Source organism: Carassius carassius, chromosome 33 (genome assembly GCF_963082965.1).
Source record: "Carassius carassius chromosome 33, fCarCar2.1, whole genome shotgun sequence".
In the NCBI taxonomy this organism is placed as follows: domain Eukaryota; kingdom Metazoa; phylum Chordata; class Actinopteri; order Cypriniformes; family Cyprinidae; genus Carassius; species Carassius carassius.
The window spans coordinates 7,822,869-7,847,998 of record NC_081787.1 but is presented as its reverse complement, the minus strand read 5'-3'; the positions used below and the strand labels follow the sequence as shown (position 1 = coordinate 7,847,998).

Below are 25,130 nucleotides of genomic sequence, written 5' to 3'. Positions count from 1 at the left end.
ATTTCAATTGTTAGTGTATGTAAACATGCTACTACATCTCGACAGCCCTATTTAATACTCCTAATTCAACCTCTCTTTCTTTTAGGGCTGCACGATAAATATCGTCCGATAATTAATGCGCATCTCATCAGTAAAGCCGGTTCTCTAATCAGCGGTAAATTCCATCAGGTGTGTGATTTCACATAGAGCAGCTGTTACTTCACAGAGCCGTTGTTAACTGACTAGCTGCGCAAATCCACGTTCATTATCAGCATTTATTTGCGCAGCTAGTCAGTTAACAACGGCTCCGTGAAGTAACAGCTGCTCTATGTGAAATCACACACCTGATGGAATTTACCGCTGATTAGAGAACCGGCTTTACTGACGAGATGCGCATTAATTATCGGACGATATTTATCACGCACCCCTACTTTCTCTCTTTCCCACTATTTCCTACTCCCTCAGTTTCCCGTTGTCTGCTAGCCGCTCTGTCCATAGAATAGAGCTTTGTTTATACACATCTTGTCTCTGTTCATTCATGAAACAGAGCAAGTGTTCCCCTGAGACACTGCAGGTCTCCGTTTTCCACTACGACTCCAAAAATAGTCCATCTGGACTCAAGATTATGCATCAGTCAGCTCGTGTGCATGTTTATACAATAAGATCCATGTCAGATCTGACCTAATGTACTCTTGCTAATGCATAGATGATTGAAAGTATGTATCATAAGCAAGCAACCTACGTACAGGCCTATGGAAACCTGTTTCCACCATGGAATAAAAAAAAATAATAAAGGTAACTGTGTCTTGTCAACTCACAATTCTGCCTTTTTTCTCTAAATTCTGAATTTACATCTTACCTCTATTTTTTATTCTATGGCAGAAACAGGCCAGAGGTGCATTTCCAGAAAGCATTGTTAGCAAACTATGGTTGCAAGTTCCGTCGTTACCAACATAGTTCAGCAATTCAGTGTTTCCCGAAAGCATAGTTCATTAGTAATCAGGTTCCATCTTCAACACAGCAGTATCTCAGAGATCTCGAATCAGTTAATTAGCAGAAGTTATTACTCCACCACATGCGTGTGACGTCATTAACAACGGCCCTAAATTGTTGAATTCACGACGGAGATGTGACCGTGACTGGCTAGTTAATTTCCACAACAATGCATAACCACTATGGTGGTTAATCAGTGAGTTACATTGTTGTAAGGGAAACGCACCCCTGGCTGACAAATCAAAGAAACTCCTTTGCAAAAAAAAAAAAAGGTCTCAGATGAACATAACCCATTACATTTACAGATACCTCAGTGTAATTTGTGACAGTGTATCTTTATGACAGGCAATTACCCAAATTAGGATTTGTAACAAGTTACCTGGGTATTCCACACTTGTGCAATACTATAATAGCAAAGATTAATATATATGTGCTTTGTTAATTCAATTGACAGGAGTCACATTTCACAGTTTACCATTTTTCACATTATGCAAGCAGGAATCTGAGTCATTATAGGCAAACTAATTAGTCTGCATCAGGCGTATAACTTCATCCCCTAACGCGCTGAAGTGTAGGGCAATGAAATCATTCTTAGATTGGAAAAATGCGATTTAAAGGGACACATCATTAGCCTTGGTTTCAGGCCCACTGGCTGCGACTACAATAGCGGGTTGCTCCTCACAACAGCAGCAATAAAACGATGACATTTCCCACTTCCACACCACCGTAGGAAATTAAGCTCGTTACACGCCTATCATGACTGGTTATTTTCTACCAACTTGTCAGAGATGCCTTACAGTGTCAGCTTTGGTTTTGAGGGCCTAAATATGGTGGTCCTGGGGGGCACAATGCAACAGCATTAGCCAAGCAATTAAAACTTGTCAACTCACGGCATTAGCCCACAACACATCTTTAATGCAAATAAGGGTCATTCACATAGCAAATCATTTATTTTGAACCCAAGTGCCCAGTACTGTTATGGCTGGTAAAGCATGGAATTGCAACCCAAACTCATTTGAAAAACTTGCCTTTGTTGACATTTCTGTAAAATATTTCATAGCTTCTTGTTTGTTTGACGACACTTTCAAACTGAAATGTCCAGTGAGAGCCTCTAAAAAATGTTCAGTTTTATCAGAGACAGATAAATGTGAATCTGGCTGTGTTTTATTACACTGATGTATTGCGTCAGTTCAGAAATGTCAAATGCTAAAAGATGAATGCTATATCACGTTTTAAAATAACTAACTACCTACACTAAACTAGGGATGGTAAGATTCACTGATTCGCATCGGTGCTTCAGCATAAAATTTACAATGCGATGCATCGATTTAAAAAAGTGTGCATCAGATAAAAGTTGGCATTTGTATCGCAATGTATCGTTTCTAACATATTTGCATTGGTAACAAACAATTTATTCATATATAATTATTAGTAGATGTGACCAACATTTTATATGTAGATGGATTTCACCTCTCTAAACTGTTTCTCAAGCACGTTCGAAAACGGATTACATTGCATCATAATAGGTGTGAATCATGTCATGTCGCATCGCAACAGTAGCTGTTTCATATATCTTTAATATATTGCATCATTGGCTATGCATCAAGAGCCGTATCACATCGACCTCAGTTATGGAGATGCACTTCCCTACACTAAATCTAACCAATAATGTCAACTAAAGCAAACGTCAAATAACAGTGCATTTGTTGAAGGAATTACATTTTAGTTTGCTTCTATACTGAAAAAAAATTATGTAGGTTGTACATTGAGACAAGGTAATAATTGCTTGTAAATTTTGGAAATAATTACTAAGAAACTGAAATTTTACCAAAGTAGTATATTCTTGTAAAACGTACTCCAATAATACAAAAAAAAAAACAACTCATCATCCATAGTATAACACTTTAATAGGTGAGTTACCAAGCAAGTTCACTACATGAAAGCCATACATATGGAGCTGGTTCTGTGATGCAAATGTTAAAATGTATTAGTTTTCAAATCATGCACTAGGGCAAAGTGTTTTGAGGTAATAACAGTATTGTGCAAGGAACACAAAAATAAGTCTTTACTAATTGATAATGTGTAAAAGTCATATTTGTTAGTGTTTTACTGCCACTAGTGGTCATTTCAGCTGGAAACTGCAGTGAATTGTATGTATAGGTACGTTTTTGGAGATTTGCACAAATGTTCGTAGGCAGGAACGTTTTTTCAATGAATCCATTTTATAAAATTCGAAGGTTTTCAAATAGGATAGAGAGCTATTGTTGTTATTTAATATAGCAATATGGCTAATATTGGATTATTTCCCAAAATGCATCATTATTAGAAAAGTTTTATAAGAGTTTCAACTGTTTGCTTTGCTGAAGGCATTGTGTTGTGCCCTCATCCCCCAAGCCACCATGCTGATCAATTACAGTCAGGAAACCTAAAAGATGGAAATCTGTTGGCGGAAGCCTGAAGATTAGTTCACTTCACAAATGTTGTCTAACTAATTATCCAGTCATCACATGGCAAAACGTTTTATGTGCATACTCCATTAGGCAGATGCTTAAATCATCTTTTACTGTCTCCTACTAAAATTGAGCATCTTTCAAACAGTCCTGCATGTATTTCCGTATCCCTGTCTAACGCTTTTGTGTCTCCATCCCAGCAATCAATCAATGATGCCATGCGCTGCTCCACGCTGACCAGGATGAGCGGGAACGGTAGTGGCGGGGAGAACGGGCGGATTGTCACACATGACTTCCCTAAAGTTGTGCAGACACTGCCGTGCATGAGCCACGGGGCCAGCATGGGCCTGGGAGCCTCTGGCATGTGACCATCTTGACGGAGCGGCACGCGTCATATGTAACACATGGACCTCCCGTTCACCTGCCGTCTGCCCCTATGTCTGTCTGCCCGCCCGCAACAGACGCGCCGTACTGCCAAAATGCACTTGAAGACTCTTCTCAGTGAATAGCCACCAATAAAACTCTTTTCTAAAAAATAAAATAAAATAAAAAAAAATCAATAAAAAAACTTACAAAGGGGGGGTTGGGGATATGTGCTGCAATAACAAGCCTGTGGGACTATTTTGGGGGGGGGGGGGGGGGGGGGTTTATGTCATGAATTAAAAAAAATATGTTTTGATTCGACACTCGCGCTGTGCCAATATTATAAACCTGTTTACTACTGTCTGAGTGTGCAATATTTTAGTTCATATCAGTGTTCAGCAATGTTGTCTTTAACATGAATTTCTTTACAAAGATTAGCTCACTGAGATGTTTTTTTTTTTTTGCACAAATACATTCTATGAAATGACAAAAACGAGTTAATTTTCCTATTTTCCCAGAAAAGAGTAAGCTAACAAGCAAGATCTTACAGTATATGGATCCAGTGCACCGTAAACAACATTGCTTATTTCTCTCGGTCACTCTACCTATTGAAGAAACATATCAGCTCATTTATCAACCTGTCCATAGTGTAAATACTCCGAAACTGAGTGAGGGATAAATTTGATTTGTTGTCGATCGGTAGAGCATAGCGGAACTGAACTCGTTGATTATCTTGCTCTGTAATTTCCCACTTCATGGACCTTGCATAGCTGCTATGCCTTGTTTCAGGCACCATACCTCATCGGAGACCTGGGAGCGAGCTGCCACATGTTTTGATTGCCTCTTCATTGGGAGCTCTCCTAGGACGGAGTCAAATTTGACCTCAGTTATGGGTAAATTTGCTTTAATGAGCTAGTTTGTCCCCAACACAAACCATCAGTTCTGGTTAAAGTGAAGCCATTGAGACTACATTTAGACAAGTTCATTTGAATGATGTTGCTGTAACAAAAAGTTACAAAAAAATGCCCATTATTCAGTTTCTGCACATCCCCTGCAACATTTAGCTAATTTAATAATACTAAGTGTGTAGCACTCTCAGTTTACTCCAATCCATTCAGCAGATTTCCCCCTACAATCAGTGCAAAAATTGTAAAATAAAAATACATCTGTGAGGGCTTACATGTGACATGGCTTAAAAGGACCCAAAATGAAAATTCTGTCATCATTTACTCACCACCACGTTGTTCCAAAAGTCACCCGTTTGAAATTTTCTTAGGTGTACACAATAAAATATTTTACATATTTGATGTCCATCATATGCAATGTTTGGAGCCCATTGACTTTCTGCCTATGAACAAAAACATTACTACCCATTTAGTTTTCAACAGAAGGAGGTCATACAGGTTTGGAACAACATGAGGGTAAATAAATGGCAGATTTTTAATGTTTGAGTTGACTATAAGTAATTTTCTGTTAATAGAACTAACAAAGAAAATTGTTCAGAACAGCAACAGGATCCAAGTACTGGTAAAACATAGGCTGTTCTGTCCTATATACACGCACTGCATGACAAGGCTCCTTATGAGATGATATTTGTGGAGATATCATTGATCAGCTCCTGGGGCCAATCTGACCTTTCTGAGCTCTTTGCTTCTTCACTGCAGGCTTTCAGAACATGGCTTCCAGCTCAACATAAACTCCTGTACCTATTCAGCCTTCCCCTGCACACTGCCATCGTACTGCAAAACATGACACTGTGTGGCCATCGAAACGCTTATATTTCTCTGGCTTTTTCTTTCCATTTTCTTCACGTGTTTTATTAGGCACAGAACACTGTGGTCCTTTATGGCCTCATATGAGAGCAGTATTTTATAAGCAGTAAAGATTTGTACCGTTCAACTGAGACATTTAACATTTATACCGCTGTGAGATTTTGAAGAGTTGATTGAAGTGTTTTACACTTTGCTGACGCAATGTTACTTGGATATTCTCACTGATAAAGGTGATGATTTTGATTAGTTAAGAGAGAAATGGATTCTTTGTGTTTCTGCTATAAATGTTAAAAAAAAAAACTTTTTTTATTTTGGGGGTATTTTAATGCATAATTGATTCTTCATACTCACCTACTTCTTGACGATTCCAGGGTCTTGAGCATTTAATTTGGGATGTTTTTTTGTTTGTTTTATTGTATTGTTTATTTTTCTTTTTTATCATAAAAGAGAGATGTGGCTGAATCAAATTTACTGGAAAATAAATTCAATCAATAATGAATAAAACTTTTCTAACCACAGTCACCAAGAGCTGGGTCACTGCTTTTCAACCTTGGGAAATTAATCATATTTTAGTTTTTGTAACAAATTCTTGCTTTAGGTGAGAATTATTATTATTATTTTTTTATGTATGAAATTGGAGAACAATATTTATTGCTATGAATGCTGTTTTATATGAATAATAATTGCGTAAAGTAGAGTGATTATTCATTCATTACTTTCTCTTCATTACCTGACAAGTGGCCATCTCTGAAAGATTGGTATTTAATGTATTTTCAGCTGTAGATCTCTAGAGCTTGACTCATTGTAGAGTGTTTTAATTACCTACAGGTGCATCCCACACATAATCAGTGGCGTTTAACCAGTCGGCATATGTTCTCTCAAACCCATTCATTTTAGGAATTATTAATTCTTTAATCTTTGTCAATTTAAGGTCCCCTGCAGAATCAACGGAAAGAGTTAACTGGGATGCCCCATGGCCCTAATTATGGAGATGTTAACAAAATGTAGAACAAAGAAACAGGTGTTTGTTCCCTCATCTTCATTTGGTCTGATGCCACACATTGCATTTCAAGTTTAATTGAGCCATGCATAGAAATCTAAACCATTTTACTGCCGCATTATTGAGCAGATGATTGTCACGATCGGTGTTACAGAGAACACAGGAGAGAGAACCAAGTGCAGGTATGTGACTTTATTAAAGGGCAAATCCAAAGGGTTAAACAGTCCAGGCAGGGTCAAAACCGGTAAATCCAAACATAACATAAACAAGAAGGCAAGGCAAGGCAAGGCAAGGCATTGACGGACATGAATTAACATTTAACATTAAACAAGGACTCCGTAACACAGACTCAGACAGACCGGGTATAAATACACAGAAGGATAAAGGGGAAACAGGAGACAGGTGGGGAACAATCAATTAACTAAACAAGGAGGAAGGTGACCAAATAAGGGAACAGCAAGTGATAAGGTGACAGACACCGTGAGAAAGGAGGACATCTAGTGGAAACCCAGGGACACAACCCAGACACTGTGACAGAACCCCCCCTCTACGGAGCGGCTCCCAGACGCTCCACGACAGACACAAAACAGACCAGGAGGGAGGCGGACAGGTGGAGGCTCAGGGGGAGGGACGGAGGGCCAGAAAAGAAAAACATGGGGAACAGGCACCAGAATGAAACACAACACGGAAAGACCAGGAGGGAGGAGGACCGGAGGAGGTTCAGGGGGAGGGACAGAGGGCCAGACTAACAGAAAGGGACAGGGAAAGACATTAACACAAAAACAAAAGGAAAAAACAACATGAAGCCCCCCAGGGCGGAGCAGAAGACCACCATGTCCGTGTGGTCGGAGCGGAAGCCCCCCAGGGCGGAGCAGAAGACCGCCACGTCCGTGTGGTCAGGGCAAACGCCCCCCAGGGCGGAACGGAAGACCACCACATCCGTGTGGTCAGAGCGGAAGCCCCCCAGGGCGGAGCAGAAGACCACCACGTCCGTGTGGTCAGAGCGGAAGCCCCCCAGGGCGGAGCAGAAGACCACCACACCCTTGTGGTCAAGGCCAGAGTCCTCCAGGGTGGAGCAGATGACCACCACGCCCCTGTGGTCGATGCCGGAGTCCAACAGGGCGGAGCAGCAGACCACACAGTGACTTGACTTGACTCTGGAAGGTCATCGGTGACTGGCCCTGACTCCGGAGGACCAGCGGTGACTGGCCCTGACTCCGGAGGACCAGCGGTGACTGGCCCTGACTCCGGAGGACCAGCGGTGACTGGCCCTGACTCCGGAGGACCAGCGGTGACTAGCCCTGACTCTGGAGAGGTTACTGGCACCTGACTCGCCTCTGGAGGGTCAACTGGAACCTGACTCGACTCTGGACTGCCTGTGGAGACTTGAGACGCCTCGGCTTCGGGCACCGCCTCCGGAACAGCCTCGGGCACCGCCTCGGCCTCCGGAACAGCCTCGGGCACCGCCTCGGCCTCCGGAACAGCATCGGGCACCGCCTCGGCCCCCGGAACGGCATCGGGCACCGCCTCGGCCCCCGGAACGGCATCGGGCACCGCCTCGGCCCCCGGAACGGCATCGGGCACCGCCTCGGCCCCCGGAACGGCATCGGGCACCGCCTCGGCATCGGGCACCGCCTCGGCCTCCGGAACAGCATCGGGCACCGCCTCGGCCTCCGGAACAGCATCGGGCACCGCCTCCGGAACAGCATCGGGCACCGCCTCGGCCTCCGGAACAGCATCGGGCACCGCCTCGGCCTCCGGAACAGCATCGGGCACCGCCTCGGCCTCCGGAACAGCATCGGGCACCGCCTCGGCCTCCGGAACAGCATCGGGCACCGCCTCGGCCTCCGGAACAGCATCGGGCACCGCCTCGGTCTCCGGAACAGCATCGGGCACCGCCTCGGGAACGTCCTCTGGGCTTTGAGGAACGGTAGACGCCTGTCTCCTCCTCCTCCGCCCTCTATGTTGGCGAGTCGGTGACACCTTGTCTGGAGACTCAGGCGTTGAGTCGGCCATCTTGTGCTGTGGCTCCAAGCTGGCGGCCATCTTGTGCTGTGGCGCTGGGCTGGCGGCCATCTTGTGCTGTGGCGCTGGGCTGGCGGCCATCTTGTGCTGTGGCTCTGGGCTGGCAGCCATCTTGTGCTGTGGCTCTGGGCTGGCAGCCATCTTGTGCTGTGGCGCGGGCTCAGCAGCCATGACGTTAACCGTCTTGGGAATCTCTAGGATCTTGGACAGCGTAGCGAAATAATCCAAGAATGAGTCAGCGGCCCTCTTGGGCGTTGGCGCTGAGCTGGCGGCCATCTTGCACCGTGGCGCTGGACTCGTGATCGCCTTGGGTTGTGGTGCTGTGTTGGCGTCCATCCTGCCTCGTGGCGCTGGACTAGCGGCCATCATGGGCAGTGACGCCACTGTGGCGGACGTGCGCTTCCTCTCTCCTCTCCGTCCGCCATGGTGAGACGGTGGCTCTAATCCATCCCACACGAGCCCCGGGTCGAAGGGCGTCCCTGGTTGAGAGCGGTGCTGAGTATCCTCTCGACCACTCCCTCCTCGGCGACCTCCTCTGGTTCCCCGGAAAACCACCAGGCGAGTTCCTTCAAATCCACTCCTCTCCCGCACTGTGGCTGGGGAGGAGACATAAGCCGACATACCGCTGGCTCTTGCAGTGACGGAGTCCTTCTGTCACGATCGGTGTTACAGAGAACACAGGAGAGAGAACCAAGTGCAGGTATGTGACTTTATTAAAGGGCAAATCCAAAGGGTTAAACAGTCCAGGCAGGGTCAAAACCGGTAAATCCAAACATAACATAAACAAGAAGGCAAGGCAAGGCAAGGCAAGGCAAGGCAAGGCAAGGCATTGACGGACATGAATTAACATTTAACATTAAACAAGGACTCCGTAACACAGACTCAGACAGACCGGGTATAAATACACAGAAGGATAAAGGGGAAACAGGAGACAGGTGGGGAACAATCAATTAACTAAACAAGGAGGAAGGTGACCAAATAAGGGAACAGGAAGTGATAAGGTGACAGACACCGTGAGAAAGGAGGACATCTAGTGGAAACCCAGGGACACAACCCAGACACTGTGACAATGATAAATCTAGCATAAAGTTAAAATGTTCCAGTCACAGCTGTAGCCAGTATTAATCACAACATCGCTGTGCTGAAACTTCAATGTTCACCAGTGTCTGTTTCAGTTCCTTCAGGAATCATCCTCAACCTCACGTGGAGATGCATTGTGTAATAATGCTCCAGAGACTCATTTGTGACATTCTGTCAAGATGATTTGTTAGATGTACTGTAATTCCACACATGATATAGGCAAGCCTCTGTTGTGACTGAATTTCTCTTTTTGCATATCAGGTTTGTAATCAGTTCTGTTCTGTTTCCAAGTAGGACAGTTTAGTCTGAAAGCTGGCGTACTGTGTAAAGTGGGAGATGTGGCATTTTCAGCATAGTCCTGTTATCAGCAGTGACACTGGAGAAAATGTATCGTTTGTTCATGGGAAGCTGTAGTCAGGCAGTGAAATCTGGGTTTGTCTCTTATTTCCCCAGAGGTGGGTGACATGTTAACTTCGTTGATCTTCCACTGCATCATTACTTTCTTAAGTGAAGGTTGTGCTCTTGGCCACAGACCAAAAATAAAATGTTTAAGGTATGTGTGTTCATGTTACTGGCAGGTATAGCTGTGTTTGCTGTTTTTTGCATCACACCACCAAAGAAATATAAGAAAAAAATATAAAAAAAATGATGAAATATATGAAAATTCACAAGTGTGATTTTGCTTCAATAGCAGTTCAATAAGGTTAATATTCAAGTCACATTTGCACATTTAAGTCAGAAACATAACATTGAAGATGTCTAAGCAAATAAAATATATGTATTGTAAACAATAAACCCAAATAACTATCTGAATCCAATTATACATTGCATCACCACTAAATGTTTTTGTTATTGAAAGCAAACCGTGAAAGTTGAGTGATTCCCAACAATTCGCTACAGACTTCGAGTTGTGGCATTAATGAATGAATTAGTGTTTTTGGAAGAATTGTTTGAGTGAACAATTCAATGGCTCACACGGTCTTGTTGAATTCCTAAATCAAGCAGTGTATTTGAACAAATCAGTTCAATTAATGATTGTGTCTCGCTCATAAAGATGGTCACTTGTCATGACCTAATGTAGTCACCTAAAAATTCCACCACTAATACACAGACCTGATTCGAGGACTGGAACTGACTGTTGTATAAATATTCTTTATCAAAGCCCGTGCATATTACAATAACTTACATGACATCCTCTCATCAAGTAAAAAAAAAAGCATTTTTAAGGAAGTCTAAAAGAGCAGCTTCCGGATAGCCTGAGCTGTTTGATTGCTCACACTGTGACTATGGCATTGTAATGTGTGTGACTGTGTGGGCCTGAACAGCATACATAATGAAGACAGTGTGGGTGTGTGATTCGCCATGAGAGGATCCATGACACCTGCCACTGTGCCTCAATCCCACGCTCTTTCTTTTTCTTTCTTTTCTCTTCTCTTATACACTGCTCCCTGTGAATTGTGTTATTTCCCATCGATCCATCTATCTTTCTTCCTTTTGGCTGCACAATCGTGTTGTAGCCCACTCAGTCACAACTGCTTTTATCTCAGCAGAGGGTCTCAGACCATCCGGTGTCACATCCAGATTTTCAATAAAATACATACACAAACATTCTATTACCCGCAGTCATGCACTATGAAATGTACAGGCAAAGGATATCTTAAGTGAAATGCACGCCTCAGCCTAAGCTTCTCGGCTTTGAGACTGATATAAATATGAATCGTAAGGGGGCAGAATATTGATCTGTCTGATCTGACACTATCATCCCATCATTAAGAGGCAGAATAGCTTGGGGCATTATGGTACACAGTACACAGTGGATGGATGAATGTGGTTTGAAGAATCAAACATACATGAAACATGACAGATAGTCATCTTCCTTTAAATCATACTCCATGCTCTTTTCCATGCAATTACAAGAATTATATAAAAAAGCTAAATCACTGTAAAATTATCTTCTTCTGAAATTAATACTGTATCTTTGTGTGAGGAAATAAACTTAAATTCAATTCACTGATAATAAGCCGGATAACCACTGTGACTGGATTGTTGAGTCAGCAAGCTGAACTTGAAATCTGGATGGTTTTTTTTATGAATGAATCAAAGAACAAATGTGAACATGATACAATTCTATAGAATAAAATAATTATTTGTTCACAAATCAGAGATAAATACTGCAGTTAGCGCAATTGTTAAGATCTTCTGTGTAACACAAATTTTTATTTGTTCCTCATAAAAACCTATTGTATATGGAAGCCCATTTCTGCCACATAAATATGGAGCTAATATTATGACAAAATGATTTGAATTTGAATTGTGTAAATTTGAATTATTTGCAAGTGTAATCTAACAAAATTTTATTTTAGGTGGTAGTTTAAATAGTTCTGAATTTGATTTTTTTAAACGAATATTGAACATTTGAAATTTAACAAATTGAAATGTTTTTATGGCTGAATTTTATAGACATGTATTTTCAAACAGCTAGTTTTTTTTGTATTGAATTCTTATACTGCAAACATTTTTAAAAAAAAATCAGATTCAAGTTTTCAAGATGAAGAAATTCAGAACTTCAAATTCAGTATTCTAAAATTCAATGTCAAAAATTCAAACTCAAAAATTCAGATCTTACAGAGATAAGAGTAGGAAGAGTAGATGATCTCAGAAAATTCGAACAGAGAATTTTGGCCAATTGGGGACTGCGGAAGATTTCCAGCGCGAACGTGATAGTGGTGGTTCAAGAGGTCTGACTCTGATCATGAATCGCCCGGTGTTGTGTAATATTCGGTTCCCGTGAAAAACTGTTCCCTTGGGTGGAGTTAACATGAATATTCATTAGTTCCCTTATTATGGGCGTGTCCTTGAAACAACGTGCAAACGAATGGAACTGAAAATATCAGTGCACGCTCGTCAAAACTCTATTTGATTTAATGGATTATTTTGAACAGGTAACGAAGTGTCAATGTTAAGCGTCAATTACCATTAACTGCAACAGTGCTAAAACAATGGATAGTTTGTGTAATATGATAAATTGTCTTTCATGTTTTGCTTGATTGATTACAGGCACACAGAAAAGCAATCAATAAGCTAATTTAACCTATTTTACCTAATACAGTTTTTACTGTTTGATGTATTTCGCTTTTTATATATTTCATTTGTGGGGATTTGTTTTTAATAGTTTATACATAAATATTACATTCATTAAATGTTACTATGACAAGTACAGAAGTAATTGCTTTATGAATATAACTCAAATTGAAAAGACAAGGAAAGTTGTGTGAAAGTAAGCATGGAATGAAGCAATGCAAAATTAGGTGAGTGTCTGAGATATTTATTGTCTCTCGGTGAGAACAGCCTCCATGTATGTCCAGTTCATACAATGATCAGCTACTGTGCCAGTGACTTCAGCTCTCTCATCCAGTCTGAAACAGACAGTGACTTTACATGATGATCAATATATGTGGAAACATCACCAAAGCAAATCAAAGCCATATTATAACATTGGTGATGATGAGACACATGATTTCTTATCCAAATGTAAAAATAATATTCTTGGAGTAGCTGCTGACCTATGTCCAAGAAGACTGCATCAGAACACTAAGGATTTTATGCACCGTTTTATATAACCAATTACAAATTAGATAGACTACAATATTAACATTTTCACTGCAAGAAAATTGTTTTCAGTAGCCTATGTATGGGACTTATATAGGTAACAGAAACACTGGCTACATACAAACTAAAGTTTTTATAATGACACAGGATAGCTAGCCTATAGCTATATTTATTAGGCGGCATATATATTTGTTTCAAGCATTGTCGTGAATACACTGCAGTAATAGTCACCAGTAGCCTAACTTAGCTAATCATACTATTCAAACAGCAATTAATGCCCCACAAATGAAATGTATAAAAAGCTAAACACATAAAAAAAATATGATAAAGAAACTATATATCCCAAGGTTAGCATAGGTTAGTCGCTTATTGTTTTTCTGTGTGCCTGCAATCAATCAAGCAAATCAGCTTACAGACAATTAATATTACACAAACTGCATTGTTTTGACACTGTTACAATGCTTCGGTGCTTAACATTGACAGTTCGTTACCTGTTCAAAATAATCCAAGTAGCGATTTGAGGAGCGTGCACTGATTAGGGAACAAATGTATATTCATGTAAACTCCACCCACGGGAACAGTTTTTCACGGGAACCGAATATTACACAACACCGGACGCGAACGGTGCGACGCGACCCAAGAAATCATCTAGGTTACGTATGTAACCACGGTTCCCTGAATAGGGAACGAGATGCTGCGGTGACGTCACCGTATGGGAACACCTCTCGGTGTGACGAATGTCTGAAGCCCTATACCATCCCGCCAATCCTATTGGCCAAATAGCGCTTGGCACCACCCTACGCATGTGTACGCATCGTATACCTGAGTGCCGCGCGCTATTTCGCTCAGATTTCATGAACTGAAGAAATGCTATCAAGGTACGGAACGGCTGGGACCGCAGCATCTCATTCCCTATTCAGGGAACCGTGGTTACATATGTAACCGAGATGTTCCCTTTCATAGGAGCACTTCGATTCTGCGGTGACGTCACCGTATGGGAATCCTATACCATAACGCCTGACGTACCTGATAGTTGGAATCCAAGGAAAGCATCTGCTCAAGTGGACAGAACCCGGGAGCCAAGAGCCATCCTCACATCCAGACTGTAAAACTTGACAAAAGTGCTCGGTGAGGAACATCCTGCCACAGCACAGACATCATATATAGAAGAACCACTGAGAAAGCTTGTGATGAAGCCACTGCTCTCGTGGAATGAGCTCTAACTCCTAAGGGCGAAGCGAGTCCGCGCGCCTCATAGGCTAAAGATATAGTCTCCACCAGCCAAAGAGACATGCGCTGCTTTGTGACAGCATGGCCTCTATTTTGTATCCTAACAGACAAAGCTGGTCGGACTCACGCCATGGAGCTGTTCGATCAACATAAGTCTTCAGCGCTCTGACAGGACAAAGACTCAGATCTCTTGACCCCGCCTCTGCAGGGGGTAAAGCCTCCAAGACCACTTGTTGAAAGTGAAAAGGGTTCGAAGCGACCTTAGGGACATATTAGGCCTCGGTCGCAGCAATACTTTCACAAAGCCTGGTGCAAAATCCATGCACGAGGGCGAAACAGAAGAGCCTGTAAATCCCCAACTCTCTTAAGGGAGGATAAAGCCACAAGAAATACTGTCTTTAAAGGCCATCTTTCAATATAATTTTATAACTTAATTTATACAGAATATTGTATGAAAATGTAAATTTAAAAAGACGTACATAAGAATACATATGTTTTACAACACCCACGGGCAGAAATTAAGGAAAAAAAAGTGCCTATTCTAAGCTACGCGCCAAAAAACCGCCTTTTCCCAGAGAACGCGTCATATGACGTAACGACAGGCAAACATAGGCGCTGCAGCCCTGGTTCTCAGTGTGGGTTTACGTAGTCTGAGAGGTGGAAACAGAAAATAGAGATTGTCGTTATCGTTATTATAGTTATAGTAGGTTTGAGTTGTCACAATGGTGAATTCTTGTGTTTGTTTTGGATGCAACAACTCCAACTTGTCTGGCCATCGGGTCCACCGATTTCCAAACAAGAAACACAAAGATTTCCGTGCTTGGATACGTTTCGTCCAGGCAAAGAGAAGCAATTTCGCTGCCTCCTCGTTGACTAGACACACGGTGGTATGTGAAAAACACTTCACTCCGGACAGCTACAACCAAGGAGATCTTATGGAATTTCGCATGGGCTTTCGACGAAAAGAGTGGGTTAGGCTGGCAAATGGAGCTGTGCCATCGGTGCATGCAAGTCCACCTGCAAAATCTGGCGGGAGTGAAGAGTCTAACGTTAATGTTAGCACTAGCAGAGAATCTGCGCGTCGAAAACGGGAGCTTTGCACAGTAAGTCTTATAATACCATATACAAATTGTTGCATCGAAATGTAGCTCTGCATGTAATCTCTGCAAATGTATTTTTCTTGACGTTATAATGGATTAGTCTTGGCATGGCACGAAAGCCCGCCTAGCTGCCGTCAGCTTACTCTTGTTACACCCCGTGAGGCTGCACATGAGCCTCCTGCCACTTATTTTATTGAGCTATTAAGACAGGGTTCCAGAAAATTAAATTTTTTTTAATTACAATTTTATGTGGTCGCATTCGCATATTACTACTCGGTTAAATTCACGCATGAATTTTCCTGCATTTAACTTGTTTTAGCGCCCGCCAAATTGATTTTTTTGTCCCGCCAAAGTCTTATTTGATCGGTGAGTAATGTAGATGAAACGCTGCCCTTGTGACAGGGCGCATGTTTGACTGAAAGAAAGAGCGCGCACTTTTCACCGTCTCCAAAACGCATCCAAGTAATTCTTTACAATATTAGTTTTCTTAGTTAAATCGGATTTGCCTTGGTTTTCTTTGACTAATCGAAGCTGGTATCAACAAGGCACATGCAAGGGAATGCAGCTCGGGACTAACGTACTTTTAAAAGATTTTGAAAAGATTAACAGTCTTTTAAATAATGCATGAATGGGGGATTTTCATGAAAGGACTACATTTTTTAGAGTTCAAACTTGTGATCTCGGTCTGTTTTCAGATTATGGGAGAGAGTGCTGCCAGCAAAGACGGGGCGGGTGCAACTGCCACTTCAGATCCTGATGGAGATGGAGACATCTCTACAATGGACCCTGAGCCAGAACTGGTCCATCGTGGATCACAGTGCAACATAAGATGTTTACATCGTTCATTAGGTAGTTAGCTTATATATCTAGCATTCAACATACATGCCATAAACAATCACAAATAAGGATTACGTCAAAAAATTTCATGATCTCCATGGTTACTATTTTGTCATTTCCACTTTTCAGACAGTAAACATTAAAAATTAAGAACTTCATAATGTTAGAAAAATACATTTTTACTGGGTTGCATTAGATAGTGCATGTGTTGTTACCAATGAATGTACAATCGGTGAACAATTATTAAGATGAATCTCTTTCATCTAAGGTGTTCAGGTAAAGCCTCAGATGGTGGATGTGGGGACTCAAACCGAAAGGTTTGAGCATCACAGATCAACTCCACTGGCCAGTCCTGAACAAAGTGATGATGAATGGTCATTTTCTGATATTGTCAACCATTCTGGTGATATGTCATGGAGTCCAGGGGAGGAGATGTTGAGAGAGTCCTCTGAGGAGGAACCAGAAGAGCAGGAATCTCTCAGTGACCCAAAGTAAAAACCTTTTTATTAATGGAAACTGTTTCTGATGTCATAGTCAGAATTAATGAGTGTTTTCCTTTTCTTGTTTTCAGTGCTGTTGACAAGTTCATTGTTTGCCAGAGGCAGTTGCTGTCCTTGTTCACAGTTTGCCCTGCATGCTGTGGGGAAACCCAGGGACGCATAATGCACCCGGAAGGAACTTTCATAAAAGTCAAGCAGGTAATGTCTTAATTGTCAACTGTCTATGAGGAGCTGAATTATAGTCTGTGAATGTACAGTATGTATATTCATTATTTGTGTCTTAACTATACAGGTTTTTTACTGGCTCATCTTAAAGCTGCTTGAGTATTGAATCTTCTATCATCTTTCAGGCCTGCGGAACTTGTGGCTATGAGCGTTACTGGCAAAACCAAGAGAAGGTGCATCGAAACATGCCTGCCTGCAACCTTTTACTCAGCGGTGCCATCCACTTCTCAGGTTGCATGGCTACTCAGACAATCAGGATGCTGAAGCTGTTTGGACTGCAGTGCATAAGTCCCGGCACTTTTTTCCGCCATCAGCGCTATTACACTATCCCTACCATCGTGCAGGCCTGGAGGAATGAGCAGAGTGGGATCATCAGGGAGTTGAAGGAGACTGGGGGTGGATTGATCCTGTCTGGTGACTGCAGGTAGAATGGTCCAGCTCACGTCACTGATGTAGAACAGGTCAATGTGTTTTTGCATTAACCTATAAATGTAACTGTTTTTGACGTTCTTAGATCAGATTCTCCTGGACACTGTGCCAAGTATGGTAGCTACTCCTTGATTGAGGATCGAATTAACAAAGTTTTGGATGTTCAGCTTGTCCAAGTAAGTTGATGTCACACAGAAATCTTGTGTCTGATTTAGTTACTGATTAATTACAGTTACTGTTCAGTAATAATCAGTTGGTTTTACAGAGCTCAGAAGTCCCAAGCAGCTCTTGGTGTGAGCTAGAGGGTCTAAAGCGGAGTATGCAGTTCCTGATGGACCAAGACATGCAAGTGTCTGCTCTGATAACAGACAGAAATCGGCAGGTAATGATGCTAGGAGAGATCTAAAGCTGAACAGCATTGACAGGCACAGTATCACTCAAAATCAATTCTATAAAATCAATTTGTGTTTTAGGTGGCCAAGTGGGTACGTGAGAAAATGTGTTCAGAAGGAACAAAGCATTTCTTTGACGTCTGGCATATTGGGAAAAGTATGTATTGTGATGCTGGTAGTTCTATATAACAGACTTGTTTTTGTAGTTAAATTCACTTTCCTAATAATTAATTTGCTCTGCTCTGTTTGTCTGCTCTGGAACAGGTGTACAGAAAGCACTGGATGCTGCTGCAAAAGAGAGGGACTGTGAGGATCTGAAGCTGTGGAGGCCTGCCATTATCAACCATCTCTATTGGACCGCAGCTTCCACCCCTACAGGAGATCCAGATGAGATGCAGGCAAAATGGCAGAGTATGATAAATCATGTACAGGACATACATGAACACAGCTCTCCAGCATTTACCAGCTGCGCACATCCACCGTTGGAAGGAGAGGCAAGAAACAAGGAGTGGCTGGAACCAGGTACAACATAATAGCCTATGTTAAAAGATGTCAAATGTTTTGAGGCTAAACTTTTTTCAGTGCTTGTAAATTTTAGTTTGGTTTTATCAATACATAACCCCATGTGTACTAATAATTACTTGTGTTATGAAATGCGAGAGATTATATGACAGAATACGTTTTATTCAGGATCACCAGCAGCCACTAAACTGGAGAGTGTAGCTGCCAGGAAAGCACTGGTAAAGGATATTCGACAATTGTCACCTCAGCATCAGACATTCTCCCTGGAGGCCTACCATTCCCTTATTCTGCACTTTGCTCCCAAACACACTGGCTTTTCTTTTCTTGGGATGTACAGCAGGTAGTGTTATCACTTAAAAGTATCGATACTAATAAAATTAGTTTTTTTTTTTTTTTCAATTTCAGGAAATTATGACAGAATGAATATGGCTAAAAACTAATGCAGTCTTGTATAGCAGACCAAAATGTTATAGATTGATAACAGCATTACATATTGTTTGCAAAAAAAATAATTGCAAAGATGAGTCATTGTCTTATACCCATTTGAACTGAAAACATTAATGTCATATTTCTGTTGCATTTCACTGCATTGGGTTAGCTTTGGAGACCTAATGTTTTATCTACTTATCTCGTACAGACTTCTCTTGGCAGCCCTACATTTCAATAGTAATGGCAACAGAGATGTAGCGCGTACTAGTGAGGGTGAGGTACGCTACGCTGTTCGCTACCCACGGTTTCGGAAAGGTGGCTGGGTAGTCCACCCCATCAAGGAGAAACCATCTTACGGTTAGTAGTTTCACTTAGTTTTTCAATATCTTTTTTGTGTGAATCTATCTTTATGCGAGTCATCCATGTTACTAAATGTTTTCTAAACATTTCTCTCCTCAAGGATACGCAACAAATCTTATGGTCTCTCTGGTAGAGGAATACTGCAAGTCACCACAGGCCCTACAAGAAAGCAGTGCCGTCTTGTCCTCTGCTGCACCGCCCCCCCTCACCTCTTCCGTCCAGAAGGTTGCCAAGGATGAGGCAGTCAGCCTCCATCTCGCACGACACTCACGTTTTAACATGTAATAAAAGATCAATTGTACCAGTACAGTTTGTTTCACTATGTATTTATTAATCGTCTTCCAAGCGGGGCCACAGGAAACCTTTGTATGTTTGTCCCTCCTCTGCAAACTGCCTCCTTATTGCTGACACAACACATGAAGGTATGGCTTTCCTAATGTTCCTGCCTATTATTCCGTACGCCCAGCGGACAACCTGCCTGTATGCTGTGTATCGGAACTGCCTGTGGTGTAGATTGGGACATAATTACATTTTGATCATACCATGTTTTCATAGTAAACAATTCCAATGGTAAATATTGCATGTCCTGTTGGCTGATATTCTACTGTACTACACAACACCAAAGTTGTTTTTATAGGAAGTATATGGAAACCACTGAGTTTAAAAACCTGCTTAACAGGATTTACTATTTTGGTGTAGAAAAGCTGTTTCTTTGAATTGCAGTATGAAATAATTTTTGCTCAAAACCTACTCTGGTCTGCTGGCTTGAAGAGGGCCATGCTCCTGTCTGAAGTTCATGTATGCTATCTGCAGCACAAAAGGATTCAGACAGGATGCTTCAAACCCTGGATGGAGTGTGAGGCAGGTAATGTCTTCTGGGGGATCTAGGTTTTGGACAAGGGACCAATAGGCGTCGACCTCCCTACAGCACACACTCTCCACTGCTGATGGCATAGCCTCACATCTACCACACAAGCACCTGTTAAACAAATGTGCTAAGATAAACTCACTCTCCTTCCCTCCTTGTAGCTCTAATGGTTGGTGTAAGACCTTGTAAGAAACGACATGTAGACTACTTACTTCCTAAAACTTGGGTAAATATGCACTGTAAAAAGACACACCCCCTGTACAGTATAGGCTGTCAATTAGATGCATTTATCTGCATGCCTTACAACCAGTATCCCTTCACATGACAATAAAAGATCCTTGTTACAATGACTGTATTTACATGAACAGCATATTCCCGTCCTAGCCGGAAGACTAACCGCTTTCATACACTTACTCCACAGTACATGTGAGCTCATTTACATAATGTCCGTCGGAAATACTAAGGTGAGTAGTATAACAGCCGACTAAGTTCGGAATTCCAGCTGTCCGGTTATGTTGTTTAGATATACGGCCCAAACGCTTGACATCTGCAGAAGCAGAACATGCGGACACCTAGGTCTAAAAGCAGTTACTGATTAAAAATCAGTTAGCAATTTCTACAAAATTTCACATTAAACTGTGTTGAATAGAAATGCACAGAATTTCTATCCCTATCCAGACTAGCTGACCGTCACATATGTAAGCTATAGCCTACATCCTACAACATTCATTTAAAATCTGGGATCTAAATTAATTATTTTAAGACACATGTTGCTGGCATAAATGGTGACAATCTACATGGATGCTTGAAAAACAACAAAGTCGACAGCAATATTGCTAAATATGATTTATTAAAAATACTGCAATGTGTTAAACATGGAGACGTTAGCCACAACTGGCTTTAGCCTGTGGTCACTCACCAAGACACCTGCCCAATTCTCAACCGATTCTCCTCACACCACAACTCTATCTCTCTCCTCTGTCCATTTACCCTTCCCCTTAACTCTGCCTGACCCCTCTCTCGCCTAGGCGGCTCGTAATTATACGGCAATGGCCCATCGTAAGAGTTGACATTTATCCCTACTGCAACCTCTTCACTGTCTGACTCCATTACGAAGAGACGATGTTTACCGGCCATTGCGTCACTTCCGATCAGAGCGTTTTCACAACGGAAGTAATTTTACTCACAATTTCTTTTAAAAAACTGTTTTAATGCACATTTATGATTAATTTCTTCACGCAAGTCGAATTCCTACACTATTTATCTACACGTTCATTCACAGGGATCTTCAACTTGAAAGATAGGCTTTAAAGTCAGGATTTTATCCGGTATAGTTTCAAAGGGCTCAAGCGGATGCCCTGATAAACCTTGCAACACAATGGATAAATCCCATGAAAGAACTCGCACAGGGCGGAAAGGCCTTAGCCGTCGCACACCCTGTATACGAGAGAGACCAGCGGATGAAGGCCCACTGAAGCACCATCTATATATACGTGGTTAGCTGAAATGGCTGCCACGTAAACTTTCAGAGTGGCTGGTGTTACTCCATTCAGAGAAACGGTCTTGAAGGAACTCCAGTACTGAAGCCACTGGGCAGTAAACCGGATCCATATTACGAATTCCACACCAGGTCGTAAACAGTTTCCATTTGAAAGCATATAAGTGTCTCGTAGAAGCTGCCCTAGAATTCATTATAGTCTCGGTGGTTTCAACAGAAAGACCCGGACATATTAACTCACTCCGCTCAGAGGCCACGCCCACAGCTTCCATAGATCTGGCCTTGGGTGCCAAATCATTCCCTGTGCTTGCGATAGCAGTGGTGGACAGTAACGGGGTATCTTTACTTCGTTACTGAACTTAAGTAAATTTTTCAAGTTTCTGTACTTTACTGGAGTAGTTTTATTTTGATTAACTTTTACTTTTACTTCACTACATTCCAAAGCATAAGATCGTACTTTGAACTTCACTACATTTCATACAATATATCGTTACTCCCTATAATATATCACGTGCTCCGACACCCAGAAGCGGTGTCTGATTCATCATGAACGAACTGAGTCTTTTCAAAATAAACTTTTAAATCGGATCGCAAATCGCACCAAACGATTCGTTTACGAATTAGAATTATCCGAATGCAGCTGTTCTGGAGTCGACCACTCACTGATTCAAATGAACCGTTTAGTGCGAGTCTACAGAAGTAAGAACCGGGAGATCTTGTGAGCGCGCGTGCGTCTGATGTTGCTAAAAGTAAGTTATTAATGTCGAAATTTAGGATTAATTATTGTAACTGAAAATCGTATTTAGGTCAAAATTGTCAGTTGTTTGGGAACTAAATCCGCTGTAAAGAGTGATCTATTTAAGCCCACTGAAATGCTCGAGTGCAGACGATGCGGAAACATCAATCAGCGTCTCTGTGTTTTAGGTAAAAAAAAAAAAAAATACCATTAAACTAACACAGATTAAATAAAATAACTCATGCATGTTCAAATTCCACAGCGGGCAATGCGTAGTCATGCTCGACGCGAATAAGTCCACTCTTGCTTCTCCAAATATTTGCCATAAAAGGCTCACCGTTTGGGGGTGCAACCTCCATTCCCCCTGCTCCAGAGTCTGTATGGATAGCAAATCCGCTCCGAAGTTCAAACGTCCAGGGACATGAACCGCTCGGATCGACAGAAATCTGTTCTGAGACCAAAGAAGAATATTTCTCCCCAACCTGCACAGGGGGCGAGAGCGTAATCCTCCTTGAAGATTCAGATACGACACAACCGCTATGTTGTCTGACCTGAGTAGTACATGACGGCCGATCATCAGATTCGAGAAATACTGGAGAGCTAGAAAAACCACCAGTAATTCCAACCTGTTTATATGCCAACTGCGTTGTGTCGCCGTCCATACTCCGTGAGCTGGGCGCCCTTGACAAACAGCTCCCCAACCGGTCAAAGATGCGTCCGTCGTGACAGACTCTCGGGAAGCACAAATCCCCAGTCGAACTCCAGCTAGAAGGAATTCGGTTGACATCCATAGTCTTATTGACATAACACACCTCTGTGTCACCGAAATCGTCCGATGCGGAAGACAACAGGGTGAAATGTTCCGGCTTGTCGTCCACCACTGAAAAGGGCGCATATGAAGTAATCCTAGATGGATTACAGGGGATGCCGCTGCCATTAGACCTAAAAGTCTGAGGCATAAACTTACCATCACTGTGCGACCCACTTTGAAGTGACGCACGCATGACGCGAGAGACTGAGCGCGCAGGAGCAATAGTCTTGCTGTCATCGCGCAAGAGTCCAAGTCTATTCCCAGAAGGTTATCCACTGAGAGGGAATTAAAACTTAAATTCAAAATTCGTGCATAAGCCCAGGCTGTTTAGATGATTAGCACAAGATCCCGATGGGAGTGTGCTTGAGTCTGCGATTGTGCTAACACCAGCCAATCGTCCAGGCAATTCAATACACGAATGCCCTGGAGCCGCAACGGGGCCAGAACTGCATCCATGCGTTTCGAAAATACTCGATGAGCCAAGGCTAAGCCGAAAGAAGAACACAGTATTGATACGCTTTGCCCTCTAAAGCGAATCTGAGGAACTTCCTGTGTCTCTTGATGATCTGAATATGAAAATATGCATCCTTCAGATTGATCGTGACAAACCAACTGTTTGGTTGAATCTGAGACAGAATAGACTTTACCGTTAACATCTAGATTTTGCTCATCTTGAGTGCAAGATTCAAACGGCGTAAATCGTCACTTTTATTTATTTTACCAAAATAGCGGCTGTAAAACCTGACTCCATCTGAGAGGGGTCTACTTTTATAGCCCCTATTCCCCGCAGAGATGCTCCTGCCACAGCACCACGATTGGTTAACAACCATGGGAAGATTTCCACTGCAAAAAGGTGGGCCTTTTTGAACTCAATGGTGTATCCGTGACAAATTTTGCATAACACCCATAGTGAAAATGCCGGGAAAGCGCTGCCCTGCGGCCCATAAAACGTAGTGGTTTCCAAGCCTCCGCCTGCAACGTTCCCACATTCATTAACGTCCGAGCACGGAAAGCTCACAGCATCCGTAAGCAAGGAAATCACATGTGTCAAAGTCACTACGTTTCGTTGTGTCTAATCCTGAAGCGTATCCACGGCAGAATTAAATCCAACAAATGAACATCGGGTCACGCCACTAGCGTGATTACAGCAGCTGTGTGAGCCGTCATAAACAGGCCGTCTTAGTCAGCCTCTTGTGCCGCCCCTCAAACTCTGAAGGCTGGATTGTGTAGAGTGTCTGAGGGGGCGCTCAAGTGATAGCTCGTTCCAATGATGCTCGAGGTGCCTTTGCTGCGAGACAGTCAGTGTTAGAGCATGGGGACTGCAGCGAGAGGGTTGGATGTGCATTAGCGGTCCAACAGCGCTCTCTAATGGAGGGCACAGTCCCTGCCGAACAGGAAGGGAAGCGCATGCGTCAAAGTCGCTGCGTTTCGTTGTGTATAATCCTGAAGCGTATCCACGGCAGGATTTAATCCAACAAGATAAACATCGGGCCACGCCGCTAGCGAGAACGCGGCAGCTGTGTGAGCCGTCATAAACTGGCCGTCTTTGTCAGCCTCTTGTGCCGTCCCTCAAACTCTGAAGGCTGGATTGTGCAGAGTGTCTGAGGGGGCGCTCAAGTGATAGCTCAATCCAATGATGCTCGAGGTGCCTTTGCTGCGAGACAGTCAATGTTAGAGCATGGGGACTGCAGTGAGAGGGCTGGATGTGCGTTAGCCGTCCAACAGCACTCTCTAGTGGAGGGCACAGTCCCTGACGAACAGCCGAAGTATAGGAAATGCTGTAATGGGATAGAGGACGAGAGGCTTTTGCCGTCCAACTCAGGTTTTTGTAATGTCAGCGAGATTAGCCAAGGTGGCGCTCGACCGTTAACATCCCCGTCATAGAACGGTTCACTGCTCGGGCAGTATGTTTGGTAGCACTT

At 42.6% G+C, this 25,130-nt stretch overlaps 2 protein-coding genes across 5 annotated transcripts in view; both read left to right on the top strand.

Annotated features, from left to right (window-relative positions):
* The window catches only part of LOC132113667 (glutamate receptor 1-like), a 60,852-nt gene extending 56,823 nt beyond the window's left edge, over positions 1-4,029 (top strand). For 2 of the 4 annotated variants that reach the window (XM_059521549.1, XM_059521548.1), the window contains exon 16: positions 3,623-4,029. In XM_059521549.1, coding sequence (XP_059377532.1) covers positions 3,623-3,790 — 168 coding nt within the window. In that variant the 3' untranslated portion in view covers positions 3,791-4,029. The remainder of the gene's footprint in view (positions 1-3,622) is intronic. The other 2 variants (XM_059521551.1, XM_059521550.1) reach the window with 1 other exon arrangement.
* Positions 4,030-15,477: 11,448 nt separating this feature from the next.
* On the top strand, positions 15,478-19,585 carry LOC132114087 (uncharacterized). Its single transcript, XM_059522231.1, has 11 exons — positions 15,478-15,604; positions 16,297-16,450; positions 17,010-17,136; positions 17,289-17,587; positions 17,678-17,768; positions 17,858-17,974; positions 18,066-18,141; positions 18,249-18,506; positions 18,675-18,846; positions 19,144-19,292; positions 19,396-19,585. Exons 2-11 carry the CDS (start codon positions 16,431-16,433, stop codon positions 19,578-19,580), a joined length of 1,494 nt encoding a protein of 497 aa, XP_059378214.1. The 5' UTR covers positions 15,478-15,604; positions 16,297-16,430; the 3' UTR covers positions 19,581-19,585.
* The last annotated feature ends 5,545 nt before the right edge of the window (positions 19,586-25,130 follow it).